General features: G+C 38.1%; 1 protein-coding gene across 3 annotated transcripts; it reads right to left on the bottom strand.

Moving 5' to 3' along the window:
* Positions 1-13403: 13403 nt before the first annotated feature.
* On the bottom strand, positions 13404-19953 carry LOC135637242 (uncharacterized). 3 transcript variants are annotated; one of them, XM_065149822.1, is made up of 11 exons: positions 19841-19953; positions 19580-19629; positions 19390-19488; positions 19192-19300; positions 19021-19102; positions 17519-17604; positions 15020-15123; positions 14802-14932; positions 14623-14716; positions 14091-14146; positions 13404-13688 (listed from the first exon to the last, which is right to left on the bottom strand). In XM_065149822.1, exons 3-11 carry the CDS (start codon positions 19432-19434, stop codon positions 13592-13594), a joined length of 804 nt encoding a protein of 267 aa, XP_065005894.1. In that variant the 5' UTR covers positions 19435-19488; positions 19580-19629; positions 19841-19953; the 3' UTR covers positions 13404-13591. The 3 variants fall into 3 exon arrangements, with proteins under 3 accessions (XP_065005894.1, XP_065005895.1, XP_065005893.1); XM_065149823.1 differs by lacking the exon at positions 19580-19629 and having other exon boundaries at positions 19841-19910; XM_065149821.1 differs by lacking the exon at positions 19841-19953 and adding an exon at positions 19729-19802 and having other exon boundaries at positions 19390-19629.
* Between the last annotated feature and the right edge of the window lies 1 nt (position 19954).

The raw sequence follows: 19954 nt of genomic DNA, 5'->3' as shown, positions 1-19954 counted from the left end.
TTTCGAGCTCTGCCAGGTGATGCAACCACCGAGCTCAGATTTCGAGCTTTGCCAGGTGATGCAACCACCAAGCTCAGTCTTCGAGCTCTGCCAGGTGATGCAACCATCGAGCTCAGTCTTCGAGCTCTGACAGAGAGAAGCAATCGGCAGAGCTCAGTCTTCGAGCTCTGCCAGGCGGTGCCACCTCTCCAGTCGAGAGGTGCAACCGCCTGATCCCAGAATTCTGGGATTTGATCGATTTGATCGTTTTGAGCTCGAATTTTGAATTGGGTTGGGGCCTATAAATACCCCACCCATTCAGCACTGAAAAGATATAGACCTATACCGAAATCTTGATCTTTTCTGTGATTCTAAAGAGCTCAAAAGTGTTGTAAAGCCTTTAAGTCTCCTCCTTCTGTTCTTCAAGTTTTCAATTGTAAAGTGAGGAGAGAAAGGTCTGTAAAGGTTGTCTCCTAAGCCTGTCAAAAGGAGAGAAATTGTAAGAGGAAAGTTTGGCCTTCGCCCATTGAAGGAAGGCACCTAGTTGACGTCGGCAACCTCATCGGTGGAGGAAGCCAAAAGTGGAGTAGGTCAAGGCTGACCGAACCACTCTAAATCTCTGGTTTGCGTTTATTTTCGAGCACTTTATCATTACTGCAAACCTCCCTCATCACTACTGCTCTCTGCGCTTTCACGAACAAGTTTCAAGTGCTATTCTTCCAAATCTGCATTCAGACGTAAACTCGTATTTTCATACATTACAGTTTACGTTTTCATTTGATTCTGCAGAACTGTTTTCCGTGCTTTTACGAACGAGCTTCTTTGCAGTTTACGCTTACATTTTAATCCTATTAATAACTGCAATCTGTCCTCTACGATTTTACGAACGAGTTTCAACATTTAGACGTAAAACTGCATTCAGACGTAAATCGGCTTTCCTCGCTCAATCATCAGATTTCAGTTCACGTTTACGTCTTGATTTCAACTGCATACTGCCTTCTGCGAGTATACAAACGAGTTTCAAAGTTTAGACGTAAATCTGCGTCTAGACGTAAAACTGCGTTTAGACGTAAATCTGCGTTTAGACGTAAAACTGCGTTTAGACGTAAAACTGCGTTTAGACGTAAATCTGCGTTTAGACGTAAAACTGCGTTTAGACGTAAAACTGCGTTTAGACGTAAATCTGCGTTTAGACGTAAATCTGCATTTAGACGTAAATATGAGTTTAGACGCAAAACTGCGCTTAGACGCAAAACTGCGCTTAGACGCAAAACTGCGCTTAAACGCAATCTGCGCTTATACGCAAACTGCACTTAGATACAAACTGAGAATTTGCTTTTGCATCATAATAGTTTTTGAACGAACGCAGCTTTTGGTTTTTAAATTATTATAAGATTTCCGCTGCACTAATTCACCCCCCCCCTCTTAGTGCTCTCGATCCTAACAATTGGTATCAGAGCAAGGTTAACTCTCTAAAGGATTAAAACCCAAGAGAGATGGCATACGCCGGAAACCAAGAGGGGCATTCAATTACACGTCCACCCATGTTCAGTGGAACGGACTACACTTACTGGAAGACCCGAATGAGGATCTTTCTTATTTCTATGGATTTAGAACTGTGGAACCTTGTTGAAAATGGATTTTCAAAATCTTCTCTTCCAATGATCGATTGGAACGATTTGGAGAAGAAGGCTTTCGCTCTTAATGCAAAGGCTATGAATGCCTTATTTTGCGCACTTGATAAAAACGAGTTTAATCGTGTTTTAACTTGCGAAACTGCTTTTGATATTTGGCACACACTTGAAGTGACCCACGAGGGCACAAGTAGAGTGAAAGAGTCAAAAATCAATCTGTTGTTGCATTCTTTTGAACTTTTCCGAATGAAACCGAGTGAAACCATTGGCGACATGTTTACCCGTTTCACGGATGTCGTCAACGGTCTAAAAGGACTCGGAAAGAGCTTTTCGGATTTTGAGCTTGTTAATAAGATACTAAGATCCCTTCCTAAGAGTTGGGATCCTAAAGTCACCGCCATTCAAGAGGCAAAAGATCTACGAAATTTCCCTCTTGAAGAACTAATCGGGTCATTAATGACCTACGAAATGACCTGCAAAGCTCATGAAGAGCAAGAAGACATCCTTCCAAAGAACAGGAAGGATATGGCACTTAAAACTTCTGAATGCCACTTGAGAGAAAACTCAAGTGATGAGGATTGTGACGATGACTTGGCACTTTTGACAAGAAAGTTTAAGAAATTCTTCAAAAGAAACAAGTTTAAAAACGATGTGAAAAATAAACTTGAACCCAAGAAGGACCAAGTAATCTGCTACGAATGTAAAAAGCTGGGACACTACAAAAGTGATTGTCCCCAAGTCAAGAAAAGAACAACAAAGAAGAAGGCGCTCCAAGCAACATGGGATGATTCGAGCGCATCTGAGGAAGAGGAGTCCAACACCGAGCAAGTTGCTCATTACGCCTTTATGGCCATCGAAGAGGAGGTAACGGATTTATTAGATGCTGATTTATCTTTCGATGAATTACTAAATGCCTTCCATGATTTATTTGATGAATGCAAAGTTATAAATAGAAAATACAAGTTGCTAAAAAAGGTACATGATAATCTTACTTGTGAGTTTGATAAATTAAAAATCGAACATCATGATAGTTTAAAGTCATGTATCAAATGTCATGAGTTAGAAACTATACAAAAAGAGAACTTGCTACTTAAGGACACCTTGAAGAAATTCGAGGTTGGTAGCAAGTCATTAAACATGATCCTTACAAACAAGGGTCATGCTCCCAAAAGAAGTGGGATTGGATTTGTGAGGAGTCCTCACCGAAATCCAACTACCTTTGTAAAAGGCCCCATCTTACACGTTCAACACCAAACCAAGTGCAACTTTTGTTGCAAATCTGGACACAAGACACATTGTTGTCCATTCAAGAAAATAAGTCCAAACAAATTGATTTGGGTTCCTAAAGGAACCATGATAAACTCTATGCAACATGATAGAAAATGTAGATCTATTTATGAGGCACCCAAAAGCAAATGGGTTCCTAAAGATCATTCGTTCCTATAAAAACATTAGGCCGGAGCAAGAAATAATGTTCTGCTCCTTGACTCTCAATAGTCATAAACCAAGAATCAAAAAGGGACTCGCAACACTTAAGTAACAAGTGGAAGCTATGAAATCACAAATACGATACAATTAGAAATATATCATATCCAAATTCACATACCCCCCTGATCTTCAAAACCTGTTCATCTACGAATTAATTCTTGTAGAAACTAAATATGTCATGATCTTAAAAGGGACACCAAACAAACATACGTACGCACGTTAAAAGATCTATCTTACAAAGAGCTTCTTCCTTAAATAAAAACTCATACGAAATCATGTAACAAACATCAATTGCTCTGAAACTCTCCTCAAGGCAAAGGCTCCCTAATCAAATCATCTTGAGAGCTCACCTGCTGCAGGCGGTGGCACCTCTCCAGCTGGCGGTTGCACCTCCAGCTATCACGGGTTGCCAGAGGTTGCACCGCTCCAGCCAGAGGTGCAACTGCCAGCAGCTCTGCTCTTTAAAATCACGCTAGGGCCGGCTGAGGAACCGACCCCAACTCACCCCCATTTCCTCCTCTACTCTTCCAAGTCTCCTCCATTCCCATTTCACTCCTCTAAGCCTTTCAAATACCTCTTATTTCGGAGCAAAACATCAAGAATCCTTCCTTCTCTTGAAGATTTCACAAAGGTACTCTCTAAGAAGCTCTTAAATTCTGTTTTGTTCTTCATTTACTTTAGCTCATCATCATCCCTCTAAACAGCAGTAGTAATGGGATCTAGAAGATCCTCAAGGGACAAGGGAAAGAGGAGAGTAGTAGAAGAGTTTGATCTCACTCTTTTTGATTCCAAAAACCATGCTGAAAAATTTCTCTCCTTCGAACTAAGAAGCATCAATAAGGGAAAATACGTAGATCTGAATGAACTAAGAGATGTAGAGACTATCCATTGGTTTGCAAACCTAAATCTACTTCCCATTTTGCAGATCAACGAACCCATTTATCCTAGACTAGTTAGATTGTTTTATAACAACATGCAAAAAGATGATGAAGAAAGGATATCAACCTATCTCTTAGGACAACACATCTCAATCACTGATAGATTCATTTGTGATATGATAGGTATTCCCATGAAAAGCATAGGACTTTACTTCAAAGGATCATGGGATGAAAAAACTATTGGAACATCCTACGTTGAAGCCTTAGGAACAATCCTTGCCAATCCTAACGTAGAATCTATTCCTAAAAGTTGTGAACATCTAATGCCCTTTAACACTAAGATACTTCATCATATCATGACTAGTATAATTCTTCCTAAGCAATACCATCGTGATGAAGTGAGTCAATTGGAATTAGGAATTATGTACCTAATTATGAAAGAACGTGACATTTGTCTTGGCTATCTGATCCAACAAAACATGTTGGAATTATCTACGAAAGATATGATGCTCCCATATGGTGGAATTATTACTAGAATAATGAAAGCTTACGACATTCAAATACCACTAGAAGAAGAAGTAATGAAATCAGATAGATTCAGCATAATAAACAAAAATCTACTTCACCGACTAAGATGTCACTATAGAAACGGTAACTGGGTTAGAATGCCTAGAAGAACTGATCCCCCTCAACCTGAACCTGAACCAGAGCCGGAAACCCCAGTCTTTAGGAGTACCCACTCTCCTCCGATCTGTCCCTTTGAGGAAACACATCCGGTTGAGCAAACTCACACATCATCCATCGAAGATATCGGGATTCGGATGGACCGATTTGAGCAACGACAAGAACGGCTTGAACTTCGACAAGATCAAATCCTAACCGAGCTACAACAAATCCATCGACAATTTGACTCTTTACTTAGGCACTTTAATCTTCCACCTCATGAATAAGCTTGTATAAACATCTGATGTTTTTTGATATGACATGTTGTAAACTCCTTATGTTATTCATGAAGGACTTTGTCTTTATGGTTACCTGATATGCTGTACATATGTTACCCTGATATGGTTATCTTTGTCTGTGTAAGCATATTTGCAAACATCTCTTGTTGTTTATCTCGGTTTTTGCACTGAAACTAAAAAGGTTTAAAAGCCTATGCCTTGAAAATATGAAGCAACATACCAATGTAAGTTGATAAGTCAGCAGTATGACATTGATATGGTTGCTATTGCTAATATGATTGCTATCATGCCATGTATCAAACAAAAATTTGCATCATACGAGCTGATATCTTACCATGTGATGCAATGCTACACTTGCTGAAATAAAAATCCTACTATGCAATATGATATAATGCTGCACTTGAAATAATTGTGTTACTACATCAAAATTATTTTTCGAATGTTATTACTATTACATGCCTTGACAACGCTTGATCAAATAACATGTTGCAAATAATGTGACAAATATTTTTAACCAAATGCATGTAAGAAGTTCATTTTTCGGGTTGTATGCTAAAAATGGGATGTTCCCATACACTCTTATGAAAACTCTCTGGAAAATGACTTTCCTCCGTCAAGCAAAAAACAATAAAGAGATATATGTGTCATGACTTCCTTTATATGCTTGATAATGCTATCATGCTTTTTGTTGATGACAAAGGGGGAGAAAAATATGAATTGATAAACACTATGTCATAGCTGAACTGCCATAATCATATCTATGTCATAGTTGCAAATACTTGAGTGATGCTATAAACAATGTTATGCCATCCTTGCATCACCAAGAGATATGTGAACATGTACTATAGTTTGCATCATATCTTGATTTGATATTGTGAAGAAAATGCAAACTTACTAGAAAATCTCAAATGTGAGCATCATGTAAAAAGTCCTTCGTAGCTTTATATGATTACATGATGATTGGTTACAAACACTATCATACAAACTTGATGATGTATGTCATGCCTTGACATAATTCTTGAAGAGATACATCATGATAGGCATCATGATGGGAGCATTGATAAGTTTAACTGATCTAACTTATCAATACGTCACTTGAATTCTTAGGTCTTGAATTCAAGGTTGACTTATCTCAACTATGGCATATAGATAGGGGGAGTTAAGGACAACTCCTTTATCAATTGATTGTCATCATCAAAAAGGGGGAGATTGTTGAATCTCGGATTTTGATGATGAAGTCAATTGTCATTTGTTATCTAATCTATGTGTTGAGATAAGTGTGCAGGATTAACTACGATGAGAGTAAGACAAGCAGCAGGAGTTGCGCCGGAGTCAAGATCATGATCACGTTGGGAGTTCGAGAGTTCGACGGAAGTTCGGACGGTCGTCGGAGGTTCAGAGAGAACAGATCCGAGAAGTCCAGAAGCTTGCCAAGCGAAGCTCGTCGGAACTCGCCAAGTGGATCGTCGCAAAGTCCAGGAGTATGCCGGATGTCCGCAGAAGGATCACCGAGGGTTATCGGTTGATCGACGGAAGTTGGCAGGAAACTCGCTGGAAGAAGCGATTGACGCATCGGAGCAAAGCTGCAGAAGTTGTCTTAGAGTTAATCGTAGTTAGCATGATGATTAAGCATGAAAATGGGAGGTGATCCCATTAGCTTAATCTTGGGGCAATTGGGCCCTTGAAAAGATTCAAAGTGGGCCGAATGGAGTGAACCATTCGGACCCTGATTGCACCAGGAGGTGCAACCGCCCCAGCCAGGAGGTGCAACCGCCTGGGCTGTGGGGTTGAGAGGTGCAACCGCCCCAGCCAGGAGGTGCAACCGCCTGGGCTGCGAGGCTGGGAGGTGCAACCGCCCCAGCCAAGAGGTTGCACCGCCAGAGCTCAAGTTCCGAGCTCTGCCAGGCGATGCAACCACCGAGCTCAGTCTTCGAGCTCTGGAAAGATAGGTGCATCAGCCTGAGCTCAGTCTCGAGCTCTGCCAGGTGATGCATTCACCAAGCTCAGTCTTCGAGCTCTGGCAGAGAGGTGCATCAGCCTGAGCTCAGTTTCGAGCTCTGCCAGGTGATGCAACCACCGAGCTCAGATTTCGAGCTTTGCCAGGTGATGCAACCACCAAGCTCAGTCTTCGAGCTCTGCCAGGTGATGCAACCATCGAGCTCAGTCTTCGAGCTCTAGCAGAGAGAAGCAATCGGCAGAGCTCAGTCTTCGAGCTCTGCCAGGCGGTGCCACCTCTCCAGTCGAGAGGTGCAACCGCCTGATCCCAGAATTCTGGGATTTGATCGATTTGATCGTTTTGAGCTCGAATTTTGAATTGGGTTGGGGCCTATAAATACCCCACCCATTCAGCACTGAAAAGATACAGACCTATACCGAAATCTTGATCTTTTCTGTGATTCTAAAGAGCTCAAAAGTGTTGTAAAGCCTTTAAGTCTCCTCCTTCTGTTCTTCAAGTTTTCAATTGTAAAGTGAGGAGAGAAAGGTTTGTAAAGGTTGTCTCCTAAGCCTGTCAAAAGGAGAGAAATTGTAAGAGGGAAGTTTGGCCTTCGCCCATTGAAGGAAGGCACCTAGTTGACGTCGGCAACCTCATCGGTGGAGGAAGCCAAAAGTGGAGTAGGTCAAGGCTGACCGAACCACTCTAAATCTCTGGTTTGCGTTTATTTTCGAGCACTTTATCATTACTGCAAACCTCCCTCATCACTACTGCTCTCTGCGCTTTCACGAACAAGTTTCAAGTGCTGTTCTTCCAAATCTGCATTCAGACGTAAACTCGTATTTTCATACATTACAGTTTACGTTTTCATTTGATTCTGCAGAACTGTTTTCCGTGCTTTTACGAACGAGCTTCTTTGCAGTTTACGCTTACATTTTAATCCTATTAATAACTGCAATCTGTCCTCTACGATTTTACGAACGAGTTTCAACATTTAGACGTAAAACTGCATTCAGACGTAAATCGGCTTTCCTCGCTCAATCATCAGATTTCAGTTCACGTTTACGTCTTGATTTCAACTGCATACTGCCTTCTGCGAGTATACAAACGAGTTTCAAAGTTTAGACGTAAATCTGCGTCTAGACGTAAAACTGCGTTTAGACGTAAATCTGCGTTTAGACGTAAAACTGCGTTTAGACGTAAAACTGCGTTTAGACGTAAATCTGCGTTTAGACGTAAAACTGCGTTTAGACGTAAAACTGCGTTTAGACGTAAATCTGCGTTTAGACGTAAATCTGCATTTAGACGTAAATATGAGTTTAGACGCAAAACTGCGCTTAGACGCAAAACTGCGCTTAGACGCAAAACTGCGCTTAAACGCAATCTGCGCTTAGACGCAAACTGCACTTAGATACAAACTGAGAATTTGCTTTTGCATCATAATAGTTTTTGAACGAACGCAGCTTTTGGTTTTTAAATTATTATAAGATTTCCGCTGCACTAATTCACCCCCCCCCCTCTTAGTGCTCTCGATCCTAACATGATTTACGAGCGAGAGGCTTCGTGAGTAGAGCAAGAGCAGATCGTTGCTGCTGCTACGATTACTATTACTATGAGGGCACATGTGTTCCCTTTGTTCTTCTTAAGTCCGCCCTTCATTCTCCTTAAGTCTGTCGACTGTTGGCAGAACAGTGAAGACTACCGCGGTAAGGAAGATGAAGATTGACCGTAGAGCCTCTTAGGAATGTGGCTACATAAACGTTGGTCGCTAGCCGAAAGCAAAGGCGAAGCTTCACTTTTCTCAGCAACATTGATCGCTGGCCGAAGACAAGGGCAAAGCTTCGCTTTTTTCACTGCTCTAATACCACGATGAAAAAAATAGAAGATAAAAATAATTATTAAAGAAATTTTATTGAAGAAGTTTTAGCTTGAATATATTAATATGTCTCTCTCTTATTTATATAGGAGAGAGGATAATATTGTTGTATTCCTCTTATGGAAGCATGAGATTTACAAGTGGACGATGAACTCCGTCCCAAGGCATTGTGACTTCTTCTTTCATGGAGGATTCTGAGGTGGCTGGATCAACATGAAGGAGATAGTGGAATCCAAGTTGTCCTCCATCTAAATTCTACTCCATGAGAACGATGAGCAAAGGATTTGATGCCAAAATTAGATTAATATAAATGAAAACAACATTTCATGATTTCTCAAAATTAGATCAATCCAAAAGCAATGAAAACAGATCGAATGGAGGACAAAGTCTAGGAAGTTTTTGCTTGAAGATGGAAATTAGTCTCTGTATCTCAAAGTTTTGGTATATGAATATAAAAGAAAAATATTTTTAAGTGCTTATATGAATTTTCTTTAATAGATCATAGGAGATCAAGAGAAATTAGTCTCTGAATCACAAGATTTTCGGGTTGATATTTAAATTTATTTTCTAATTTATATGTAATTTTATTAATATTCTGAATTATTCTTTTGTTACTTGTAGTGTTTTTGTTTTTTTTTGTTCTCTTATGATTTGTTTGAGAGTAAAATGTTTTATCTGTTCCATTTAGGTTTCTTCCGAGACATGAAGAACACATGAAATATATCAAAAAGCTTACTTATATTTCTCAGGTTCTGAGAAAACAATTTACAAGATTTTATTTATCCAATATTAGTTCCTAAACTTTGGATTCATTGGGGAAATGTCATCCGGATTCCAAACTTGCACCTTCAGTCAAATTACTGTGGGACAGTTGATCGGGCACCGAATGCTTCACTTGTTCATCATACTTGACTTGTCTCGGTCAGCAATGGACGGAAAGCAGCCGCCTTCCTTTAACACCTCCGGCAGCCCATGCCCACCGAGACTTCCATGACAATCACGTCACGTATATATATATATATATAAGTCATATACCTTTTTTCTTTTATTACGGGTAAGAGAGTCAGATTAATACGTAGAAAAAGGAAGCGAATGCTATGGAGATGGAGACCGTCTCCCTTCTTCCCCAGTAATCTTTCAGCTAGCGAACTTGCTCTGATGACGCATGAAAGAAGACTATTGATATCTCATTATGATACGATATGATCGATATGTTACGTTCGATACGACACGATCGCATCTGTGATTGAAGGGAATGTGCATGTAACTATTTTGATATTGAATCATAACCTCGAGTGCAACAATCATAAATTACATTATAAAAAGGCTCCTCAGATATGTTGTTTAGGATTGAAATTTTCTCGGTATATTTACTCTCGCACATACTTAAACATTTGAAAGATTTTGTCAAATATGTTTTCACACGTATGATAATTAACATATGAATATTATATATATATATATATATATATATATATATATATATAAATTAATGGAAGAGAGCTGCTTTGTGCAGGGATGAAAGGTACTTCATCGGTCTTCTCTCTCTTCCTCTCATGTTGGAACACAAAATATCAGCTCTCCTGCAGCGTGTGTTTGTCGGTACCTTCGGCATTTCATGGTGGTTGGACGACTTTTCCCGTCCATCTTCCTTAAATATTGTCTCTTCCGTTTTAGGTTTGGTGTGCAGTCACATTTCATGCGATGAGCCATTTGCATGAACAAGAGTGTGAGAGGAGGTAATTAAGGTCAAAGAAAGAGATTCGTGGCCGCCATAGCAGTAAAAGAATCATCACGTGGTGCAGAAACCCTAAACATGATGCAGAAAACATTCATTATTCTGTTGTGGGAGATCCAAAGCAGGAAGTCACAGAAACCCCATGCATTGGATCCGTTCTTTACAGTGAAAGCTCCGCAGATCATGCTCATAGTTGATCATCGATTCTTAATCTTCTAACTCGCCTCATCCTTGAGTTCCACATGGGACTACAGATTTCCTGTCACTAGGTAGTGAGTTGGATGAGATCTGTAAGCTAATTAAAAGCTCCTACATGTGGATCCCAAAAAAAGGTGGGTCTTATGGAGATTTAAAAGTATAGGAGTAGTCAACTTTGTTGGCTAGCTGATAAGAACATGTATCAGTAAAGAAATGATAAGACCACCCAACTTTGATCTGCCATTTTGGTTTTGGGTTGTGACATAGAATAAGCTGTCTATTCTGCACAGATGATATAAAGATGAGTTATCTGAATGTGAGTTGGTGAATAGTCAAATCTAAATTGTCATGGGCACAGATAAGGGTTGTCTTACATAGTCAGCTTGATGTACTTACGATGATAAGGAAATACCATATGTATAGTAGAAGATATCAAGCTTATGGATTCCAACTCATTATATCACAAGATCCAAGAATTGAGATCTAATTTACCCATGTGGTTAGAGTGCAAATTAACAAGTGCCCACCACCACACCACACCTCACCTAGCTTGGCATGTGGGGTGGGGATGGTCTCTTCCTCCTGGTGGGAAGAAACCCTAACGAGAAGAGACCCACATGGAGACCGGAGGGGGTGAGAAATAAAGAAGAGAAATTGGAGCAGGCAGGCCAGGGTAGTAAATAAATAAATAAATAAATACTCTGATTTGTCTTTCTGACTTGTGAATTCTCCTTGGAAGAGACAAGTGCGAGGGAGATGGAGTAGCATATATATCCATGTTGATCATTACCGAGAGAATATGGATTAGTCCTCCTATGTTGTTTCTGCAACTGTTCAGAGTAGAAGATATCAAGCTGATGGTCAAAGAAAATGTCACTCCTTGATTAAATTCAATGGAAAAACCAAGATCCATCAAATTCTGCTGGAATACATGGAGGTTAAGCAAGCAGATTATTTTACATGGAATTGTTATTTTTTGATCAAAAGAAGGATCAAACTCTTTCCTGGTGCTTGATTTGAGGTCCAAATTCAATTAATCATCTGGTTTTGGTGTCCAAATGCAGCAGCATCAATCAGTACATTGTACATTTTTTAGTGTATATTACAACATATTGGTAGCTTTCATCACCGTGGTTGGAGATCATTATTTTAGCTCTCAGAGACCTTAGTTGAAGATTAGCTACTCTCGGAACGTTGGCTCTTGGAGTGGTGGTTGGGCCTGCTGCTTGCTTAGCCAATGGAAGCAGCTGGTGATCAGTTTCGAGACATATCCTTGGGTGCTGCAGATTCTTCCGAAGAGGAACACAGGAAAGCAGCACGAAGGTCTGATACTTGGAGATTAAAAGTTTCGATGGCAAAATAACTTTGTGCATTACATCTTGAATTGAAAATGAATTGATGAAATCTTCATCAGCATGCATGCAATCTTTGATGGTTAATTTTGATCTGTCCCTGCACACAACTTTGAAAATGCATCAGTCTGACAAATATGAGTTGAAAAGTGGTTGAGATATATCTGAAATGAAAAGGGTTCATGGATTATAAGCAAATAAATGCATCTATCATGATCCATTGCAGATAACCTAAAAGAGTTGACATCTGCTGTGTGGCACAAGGTTGGGTCAGACATCCATCTCGATAGGCTTCCTCGTTACAGATTTGGAATCTCACAATAACTCTTTCATCTTATTGCACCCTTTAACCAGATCATCTATAACAATATGGAAGAACCGTATCTCTTAATTTTATGGAAGGTTATGATGTACATAGATAGTGTTTGTTACCTCTTGAGTTTATTTTTGTGACTTAAACATTGATTTCTCGAACTATAAATGAACAACCTTTCGATCGTATCAAGCTTCGCCCACGAACTTTAATTATGATCCTATATTTTTCTCAAATATAAGATATTTATGATCGTAGCAGATAGATGGGTCAGACGTCTATCTTAATAGGCTTCCTTGTTACAGATTTGGATCTCACAATATAAACTCTTTCTCTTAATTCTATGGAAGGTTGGTGGTGTACATAGATAGTGTTGTTACCTCTTTTTCAGTTTATTTTATTGTGAGGTTATTTTTGAACTTAAATATTTGATTTCTCGTACTACAAACGAGCAACCCTTTGGATCGTATCTAAAGACCCACAAACATTTCATCTATTTTTTAATCATTAATATATTTTAGTTTTACGAAACCTAAATCTCTTAGTCTTTTGTCTCACTATGTTCCAAGGTCAACAGAATATATATATATATATATATATATATATATATATATTTCTATATATATATATATATGTAATATATTTCTAATATATATATATTACATGATGCTCTGAACAATGTAACAGGACAATTTATTTCTAATATAACTTGTCAAATCATCTTCTTATATAAATATAAAAATCAATTCAATATTATAGAAAAACTAATCCATGAAAGCAGATGTCTTTTTCTCATCAAGCAATATATTATAAATTTCACCAATTACATTCGAGAAACCATTAAGAATTTCCTGTGATGAATATGACTTTTTTTTTTTTTTTTTACGTGGGCAGCTTATTCGAGCACAACAGAGAACAAAAAATTGTAGGCCAATTGACTTGATTTCTTCCATGAGTAGGTGACCAATGCACGCACAGGAGTAGATGCCTCCTCCCTATTACAGGACTCTAAACTAACGTGCCTTTCTTACTCGAGAGAGAGAAGACCCAAATGAACAGTTTAAAGTTGAAAACAGTATTTAACTTTCCTGAAATGTAACCAAATGCAAGAAGGTTGAGATGATTAACAAACTTCTGGTCGAAGACTGTAGAGAAAGGAAAAAGGAGGCTTTACAAAATGAAAAGTTGGGATATTTTGTCATGGTGGGGGTTCCTTATGTTCCCAGCATTGATAATTGAATTAATCGTCTTCGTCCGGATCAAAATCCTTGATCTTCACATCGGCATCTTCACCGTACTGGATGCAGTTGTCAATGCACGATAATACATACTGAATGCTGCATAAAAGAAAAAAGAATAGAAAAAGGTTAGTGTTTTTAAGGTTGGCTCAAGCCTGAACAATTATCAGCACGAGGCAGGTCTGATCATCAGCAGGAAGTGGTGGCTAAGGATGCAAATAAAATCGATAGCTAATAGCACGATCAAATAAATTTGGACCCAGGGATGCGCAAATGCAGGTGAAGAATCCGATAGTAAGCTCGACAGCACATTGAAAACAGGAGCAAACAATTTGCTTGATCACCAAATTTGATAAAGAAACTCTCAAAATCATAACGATGGCTGCCAAGCAGCAAAAAAATCCACAAGCACTTCAAATATCGATTGTGTATAAAACCACAGTTACCTCAATACTCTCAAATATAAGAAAGTGCTGGGTCTTTACTAGGATGTTTGTTTACCTGCTCTCCTTCCTTAAGTCGAGGGGTATAAAGTTGACCATGCTGTAGTCATCAATCTAAGAAAAGAACAAAGATTATAACAATTGCATAAACCAATAAGAAAGTTATGAATAGACTGAAGGCACTATTTCAACACCAAAGTAAAATTTATTTGATCATTACAAAGCTAAATCATTTGCATTCTAAAACCAAGTTCCAGTGTCTTAATTCATACACTAGTCATGTTTTTCTAACAATTCATGTCACGCATCAGATTACGCCAAAAAAATATTATACCTAGCAACTCCAACTCCTTATTTATTTAAACACAACACAGACCAAAATCCTGCATCTCCCTTTAATTCTAACTTGCATTTATTTGTACAGGTTTGTAGAGGCTTGCATTAATTGACAAGACTGGGCCCCATATTTCCTATATTAGAAAATGTAGTAAACATTACAAAAGAATCTCGATAATACAGACCCACCAAAACCGGAAGATTTATAAACATATAACTAATTGATGTCAAATATATGTTGCTTTTACTCGTACCAGTTCTGCCAAAGCTTTATTCAGGTTTGCAAACCGAGGAGCCATGTGCTTATTCAACTCAGACAGCAGAATCTTTGCCTCTGGATTTAAGTAACTAAATCAAATGAACAAGAAGTAAGAACCACAAGAAACAACAGTAAAAAACAATACAACTAAAGCATAGATGAATAATAACCCACTTCTCAACATCCTTTTTATCTGTCACCAAGTCCATTTTTGAAAGAATGTTGACATGAGGTAGTTCAAGCTGAACCATCGCAGAAAGAGATGCCAGGCAACCACTTATATACTTCGGCACATCTGTCATGAACTGAAAAATGTAACAAATACAATTAAATAAATGTTCACCAGTTTGAATGAAAGACTTTGAACCTTACTAAGATAACTCGGGACAAACCTGTGAATCAAGCAAGTATACAGCACAGACATTGAAATTCTTGCGCTTTAGATGGTCCACAAAGTTTCGCAGAACAGGAACATGTGTAAAGAGTTCAATCTGACCTGGAGATCATAAAGTGACTATAAGCGGGAACCAAAAGTTGTAAATATGTTCCATCCTACTGGGCATGGTCAAGGTTACAACTTATAAATACCAGTCTGATACCAGATTCAATAATAACGGACAGGTAACTTATACTGGTTATAGATATTAATGCAATTCCCATTTCGTAAGTTATTCGATCAGTACAATATACCATTTTTTGAGCTGTATAGCTAGATAATAATCACTATTTTTTTTTTTTTTTGATGATATCCGACTATACAGATTAGTATCCTATACCACCTCGTATACTGGTACTGTATTGGTCCGTTAAGTTACCGGAACCAAGATTGGACCGGTATTTAGAACTCTAATGCCGCACAAATACAAACTGAAATTCCATAAAATTTGAAAGTGTTTGATATAGACAATATATGTTACCGGAACCAAGATTAGTTAGATAATAATAATCACTATTCTTTTTTTAAATTTTTTGATGATATCCGACTATACAGATTAGTATCGTATACCACCTCGTATACTGGTACTGTATTGGTCCGTTAAGTTACCGGAACCAAGATTGGACCGGTATTTAGAACTCTAATGGTGCACAAATACAAACTGAAATTCCATAAAATTTGAATGTGTTTGATATAGACAATATATGTGCAAATCCAAGGGCTATCAATTTTATAATGGTTGATAAAATAATATTTTGTAATTCTTGCAAATATACCATTGTCTTTAGTAGCTAGTGTGATTTGTGTTCACTCAACAACAGTATGATGTTACCACTCATTTACAGACCAAAATATTTAAGACTATAATATCTTAACTTACACTTTTGGCTTAATAGAAACATGAATTCAAGATTTTCTGCAGCATTTAGCCATACCTATGTCATACTCAGGATGCACTTGGCCATGGGAACTCTCCTATTATCACTTCCCGATACCAGGCTTTGGGATACCAAACCACGATTGGGCAATCGATGGTGGCCCTATCAATTGGCCCAAACAATAATCAATTAGCCCAAACAATAAATTACGTGAAACCTGGAGTACATAGCGCAGGTTTATTCTAAAACTTGACCAGGCCACACACAGGGAGAAGGTGGTTTACCGATTGTTTATTTCTAAACCTCACAGTCACTTCTTCTGATTTCCTTTAAAATAAATAGGAAGGCAAGATTCAAACATATGATACTAGTTCAAGTTTTCCTTTCTCTTAAAGATTTTCAAGTTAGTTGTCATTTTTTTAAAAAAGTATTATTTAAGCTTCTAGTATTGCACCTTTGCAACCAAGGTGACTAGACTTTAAGTGTGAAAGCAGCCTCTCCGAGAAATAGGGTTGCACAAATTGGACCTTCCTAGACCTCATATTGGCAAGAGCCTTATGTATAGAGTTCGTCATATTATTTTTTGAATTAACATTAAATGGTATACATGATAAAACTATGTTAATACTAAATCCATCTCAAACTAGATTAGTTTGATGTCTGACTTTGATCTTTGGCAAAGTTCTAGGTCTACCTTTATCAACTTACAAACACGATTTATGGGAACAATTACGTCTAATGTTCAAATATTGTTAAAATGCAAAATAGACTCGATAACAGAGACATACAATGTATATATATACATATACAAATGTTCTCTACGGATGAGAAATATACAAACCAAAGATGATGGGCTTTATGGGACTAAATACTTATGATCCATGAAGATTACATTCCTTTGCCAGCAGGTATCATTTAAATTCTACAGCACTGTACTGTAATAGATCCCTAATGCACATAAAGTAAACTGTTTTACAATCCTAAGGAAGATAAGTAATTTGTTGCTTTTGTTGTTAAAGTTTGAAAGACCAATTTTTACCCATAATATCAGTTAAATTTGTATCTTTTTAGTACCAACAAACCATTTATGCAACCCTTGAGAAAAAATTGTCTTTAAACTGTTTTTGCTTTAGCATCTAACTATAATTGTTAAAATTAGAAAAATAATAATTATTTAAAACTATGTGCTGGCATCGAGATAACCATAAACAACCACAATTTGAACTAAATAAAGTTAAGAACTCCATGATAAATTTGGAGTAGGCTGGAAGTGTGATAAGGTACCACTTGCATGCCACGATACTAGTTTCTCCTGTTATCATGATTGTTTAATCCATGATGCAGGCAGCACTATGCTAATGGCTAATGGGCATATGGTGGCACACAAAACTCTAACTTGGTTTTGCATCTTTGGGTAAAATTTAGCTCATGGCTAATCACTAACGTTTCACATGAATATCCATCATGGTAAAAATTAATTTATCCAAAAACATCAATAGGAAGCATACTTGGTTTCTCCTTCTTATCATATACAAAGTCTCTCTAAAGCATAATATGTTTTATCTCAGTAATATTACCTGGACAATCAAACACAAGATAGTCATCATCCAAATAGTTGTCCAGTTCAACTGTCAACCAATCATCCAGGCTATCTTCTAGGTGCCTGAAAATACTTTAAGGAAATTCAAAATAAAACAAGAACAGAATGCAGCCTTCACAATAATGTTGCAGGTTCCTACCCAAATAATAAGATGATTATGAAGGAAAAAAGCAAGTTCTTCAAGCCATAACCAAGATCTCCACATCTACAAATCTAGTGTAGAATAGGATGCCCTAAAGTTTGTTTATCAAGAAGAAAAAATCTTTAAAAAAAGGCATGATGTCACAAAGACATAAATTCAAAAAATTCAACCACATAAGAATTTTCAACACCATGAAAGACCAATGGATTTGTCATGAAACCACAAAAGCAGCTATTCAAAACCAACATTTGCAATTCCAAAAAGTAGTATAACCGCAATGTGAGTGAAATTTCTTCACATGCCCCTTGTAAGTCAGATGATATTTCCAAATCTAAGTGTTTAGAACTGCAGTATTCAAATCACAATAGGATAAATGCTATTATCAGCATGACACAATGAAAGAAAAAAAATCTAAAAATAGCATGTCCAGTTTGGAAAATAAAACATGCATTATCTTTAGCATATATGATAAGGTAAACGTATGACCATTCCAAATTTCACTAGACAGTATATGATAGTTTCTTTGCCTATCATTATATTAGTTTGAAGAGCAGCCTCAAGGAAGTTATAGTATAAAGGAAATAATTATACAAATCAAAGAAGTCAGAGTAGTAAACAAATCATTGGTCTCAGGTTGCAATAGAACTCTTAAGGACACCATGAACTACCGTAGGAGATTCAAACACATAGAACAAGCTGACGGAAACAAAGCTGATAGATGATGAAGCATGAAGATCAGGTTCTTCAAGTCACATGGAAGATGGGAAAATTATTTACTAGAAAAATATAAAGTCCATAGTATGGGTTGTAATGAGGTTTTTTATTAGGTGCTCCAGAGGTGGACTTTGTTATCATTCATAGTCCCATACATATATAATTCAGACGACTAGCAACACATTGATGTTTCCGCCATAATCAGACTCAATGTGTGAAACCAATGCATGAAAAACCCCCAAAAGTCAATCATACATGCATCTTGAATATACTTTGACAAGCAGAAAGCTTGGCAAAGCACAACACAAACCAATATGTCATAATCTACTCGGAGCAATTAGCAGTCTAAACCAAGTTATGGATATCTTATATATAAAAACATATGCATAATTCCCAGATATTTATTCCGTTTCAAGGTTCTGCAGAAAAAAATCATGCTTTTCTGATATTATTCTGTCTTCCATCAAAAAGCTTGGCATAATCCTTTGAGGAATTGTGCATTTATATTCATTTTCTTAACTAGTCATTTCAATTAGTCTTTCAGGTTAAAAATCATCCAATTTGGGATGCTTTAATCAAACAAGGACATTGTTAGAAGAGAAGGAAATTATGTGAAAGGATACTCCATGCAATAGATAAGCCCCCCATTCGGGCCCAATCCAAGTTCCTCCATGACATCATCCAAGGATATGAGCTCTCTTATATCTGCATTTCGATAATATGACATCACAAGTAAGTCAACCATTTCAAGTAGTAGAACCTGGAAGAGAAGGAAGAATAAAAAGAACACAAACCCATAGCGACAGGATAGTCGAAATTTTCAGCTGCTGGGTCTAAATTCACTATATGCATAGTCCTTCTCACGGTCTCGCAGTGTTGATATAAGCTAGAACAGTAAGTTGACTGCAGTACAAAAGAAGGCACATCGAGAAGCAATGATCAGAGTAGCGATCAGCATGATTCAAGCACCAACAGGGAAACAAATTCTTCACCTTGCCGCTTCCGGCAGGTCCAATAACAAGCTGCGCGAAGCCCATCGCGGACGCTTACGACTATCCTATCGGCTACTTGTGCTCCAGCTATTGCTTTTGCTGACAACGACGACGAAGACAGACTCAGTAGAATCGGAAAAAGACGAGGACTGTGGCAGCATAAGCGGCAATCCAGACAGCTGCGGCGTACATCAGGTTGAGAAAAACAGAGAGTTGCATGTGTGCGTCAGCAACCAACACCTGAAACGATTCAAGGATAAAGAATCTCCAGAAAAAATTCGTGTTATCATGTTAAATCGATCGATTGCATGATAAATCACTCCCTACAAACATCAATACCCTAACTTTACGACAGGGGCGAAGGGCAAACCAAAAGAGATCAACAAAACAAATTAAGATAAGGAAGGAGACGAAAAGATAGCGAGATTGGGGAGGAGAGATTCTTCACCACCTGTCCTCCTCCGTCACAGTCTCTCCCAGCCGTACTTGCTTCTAGGGCAAACAAGGCCACCGCGAGGGAAAAGGACCGAGCACGGAAGCATAAATATAGCGCTCCTCCACGACG

This window comes from Musa acuminata, chromosome BXJ3-4, assembly GCF_036884655.1.
Source record: "Musa acuminata AAA Group cultivar baxijiao chromosome BXJ3-4, Cavendish_Baxijiao_AAA, whole genome shotgun sequence".
NCBI lineage: Eukaryota > Viridiplantae > Streptophyta > Magnoliopsida > Zingiberales > Musaceae > Musa > Musa acuminata.
The sequence above is the reverse complement of the archived record's forward strand: the minus strand, read 5'-3'. Positions and strand labels throughout refer to the sequence as shown.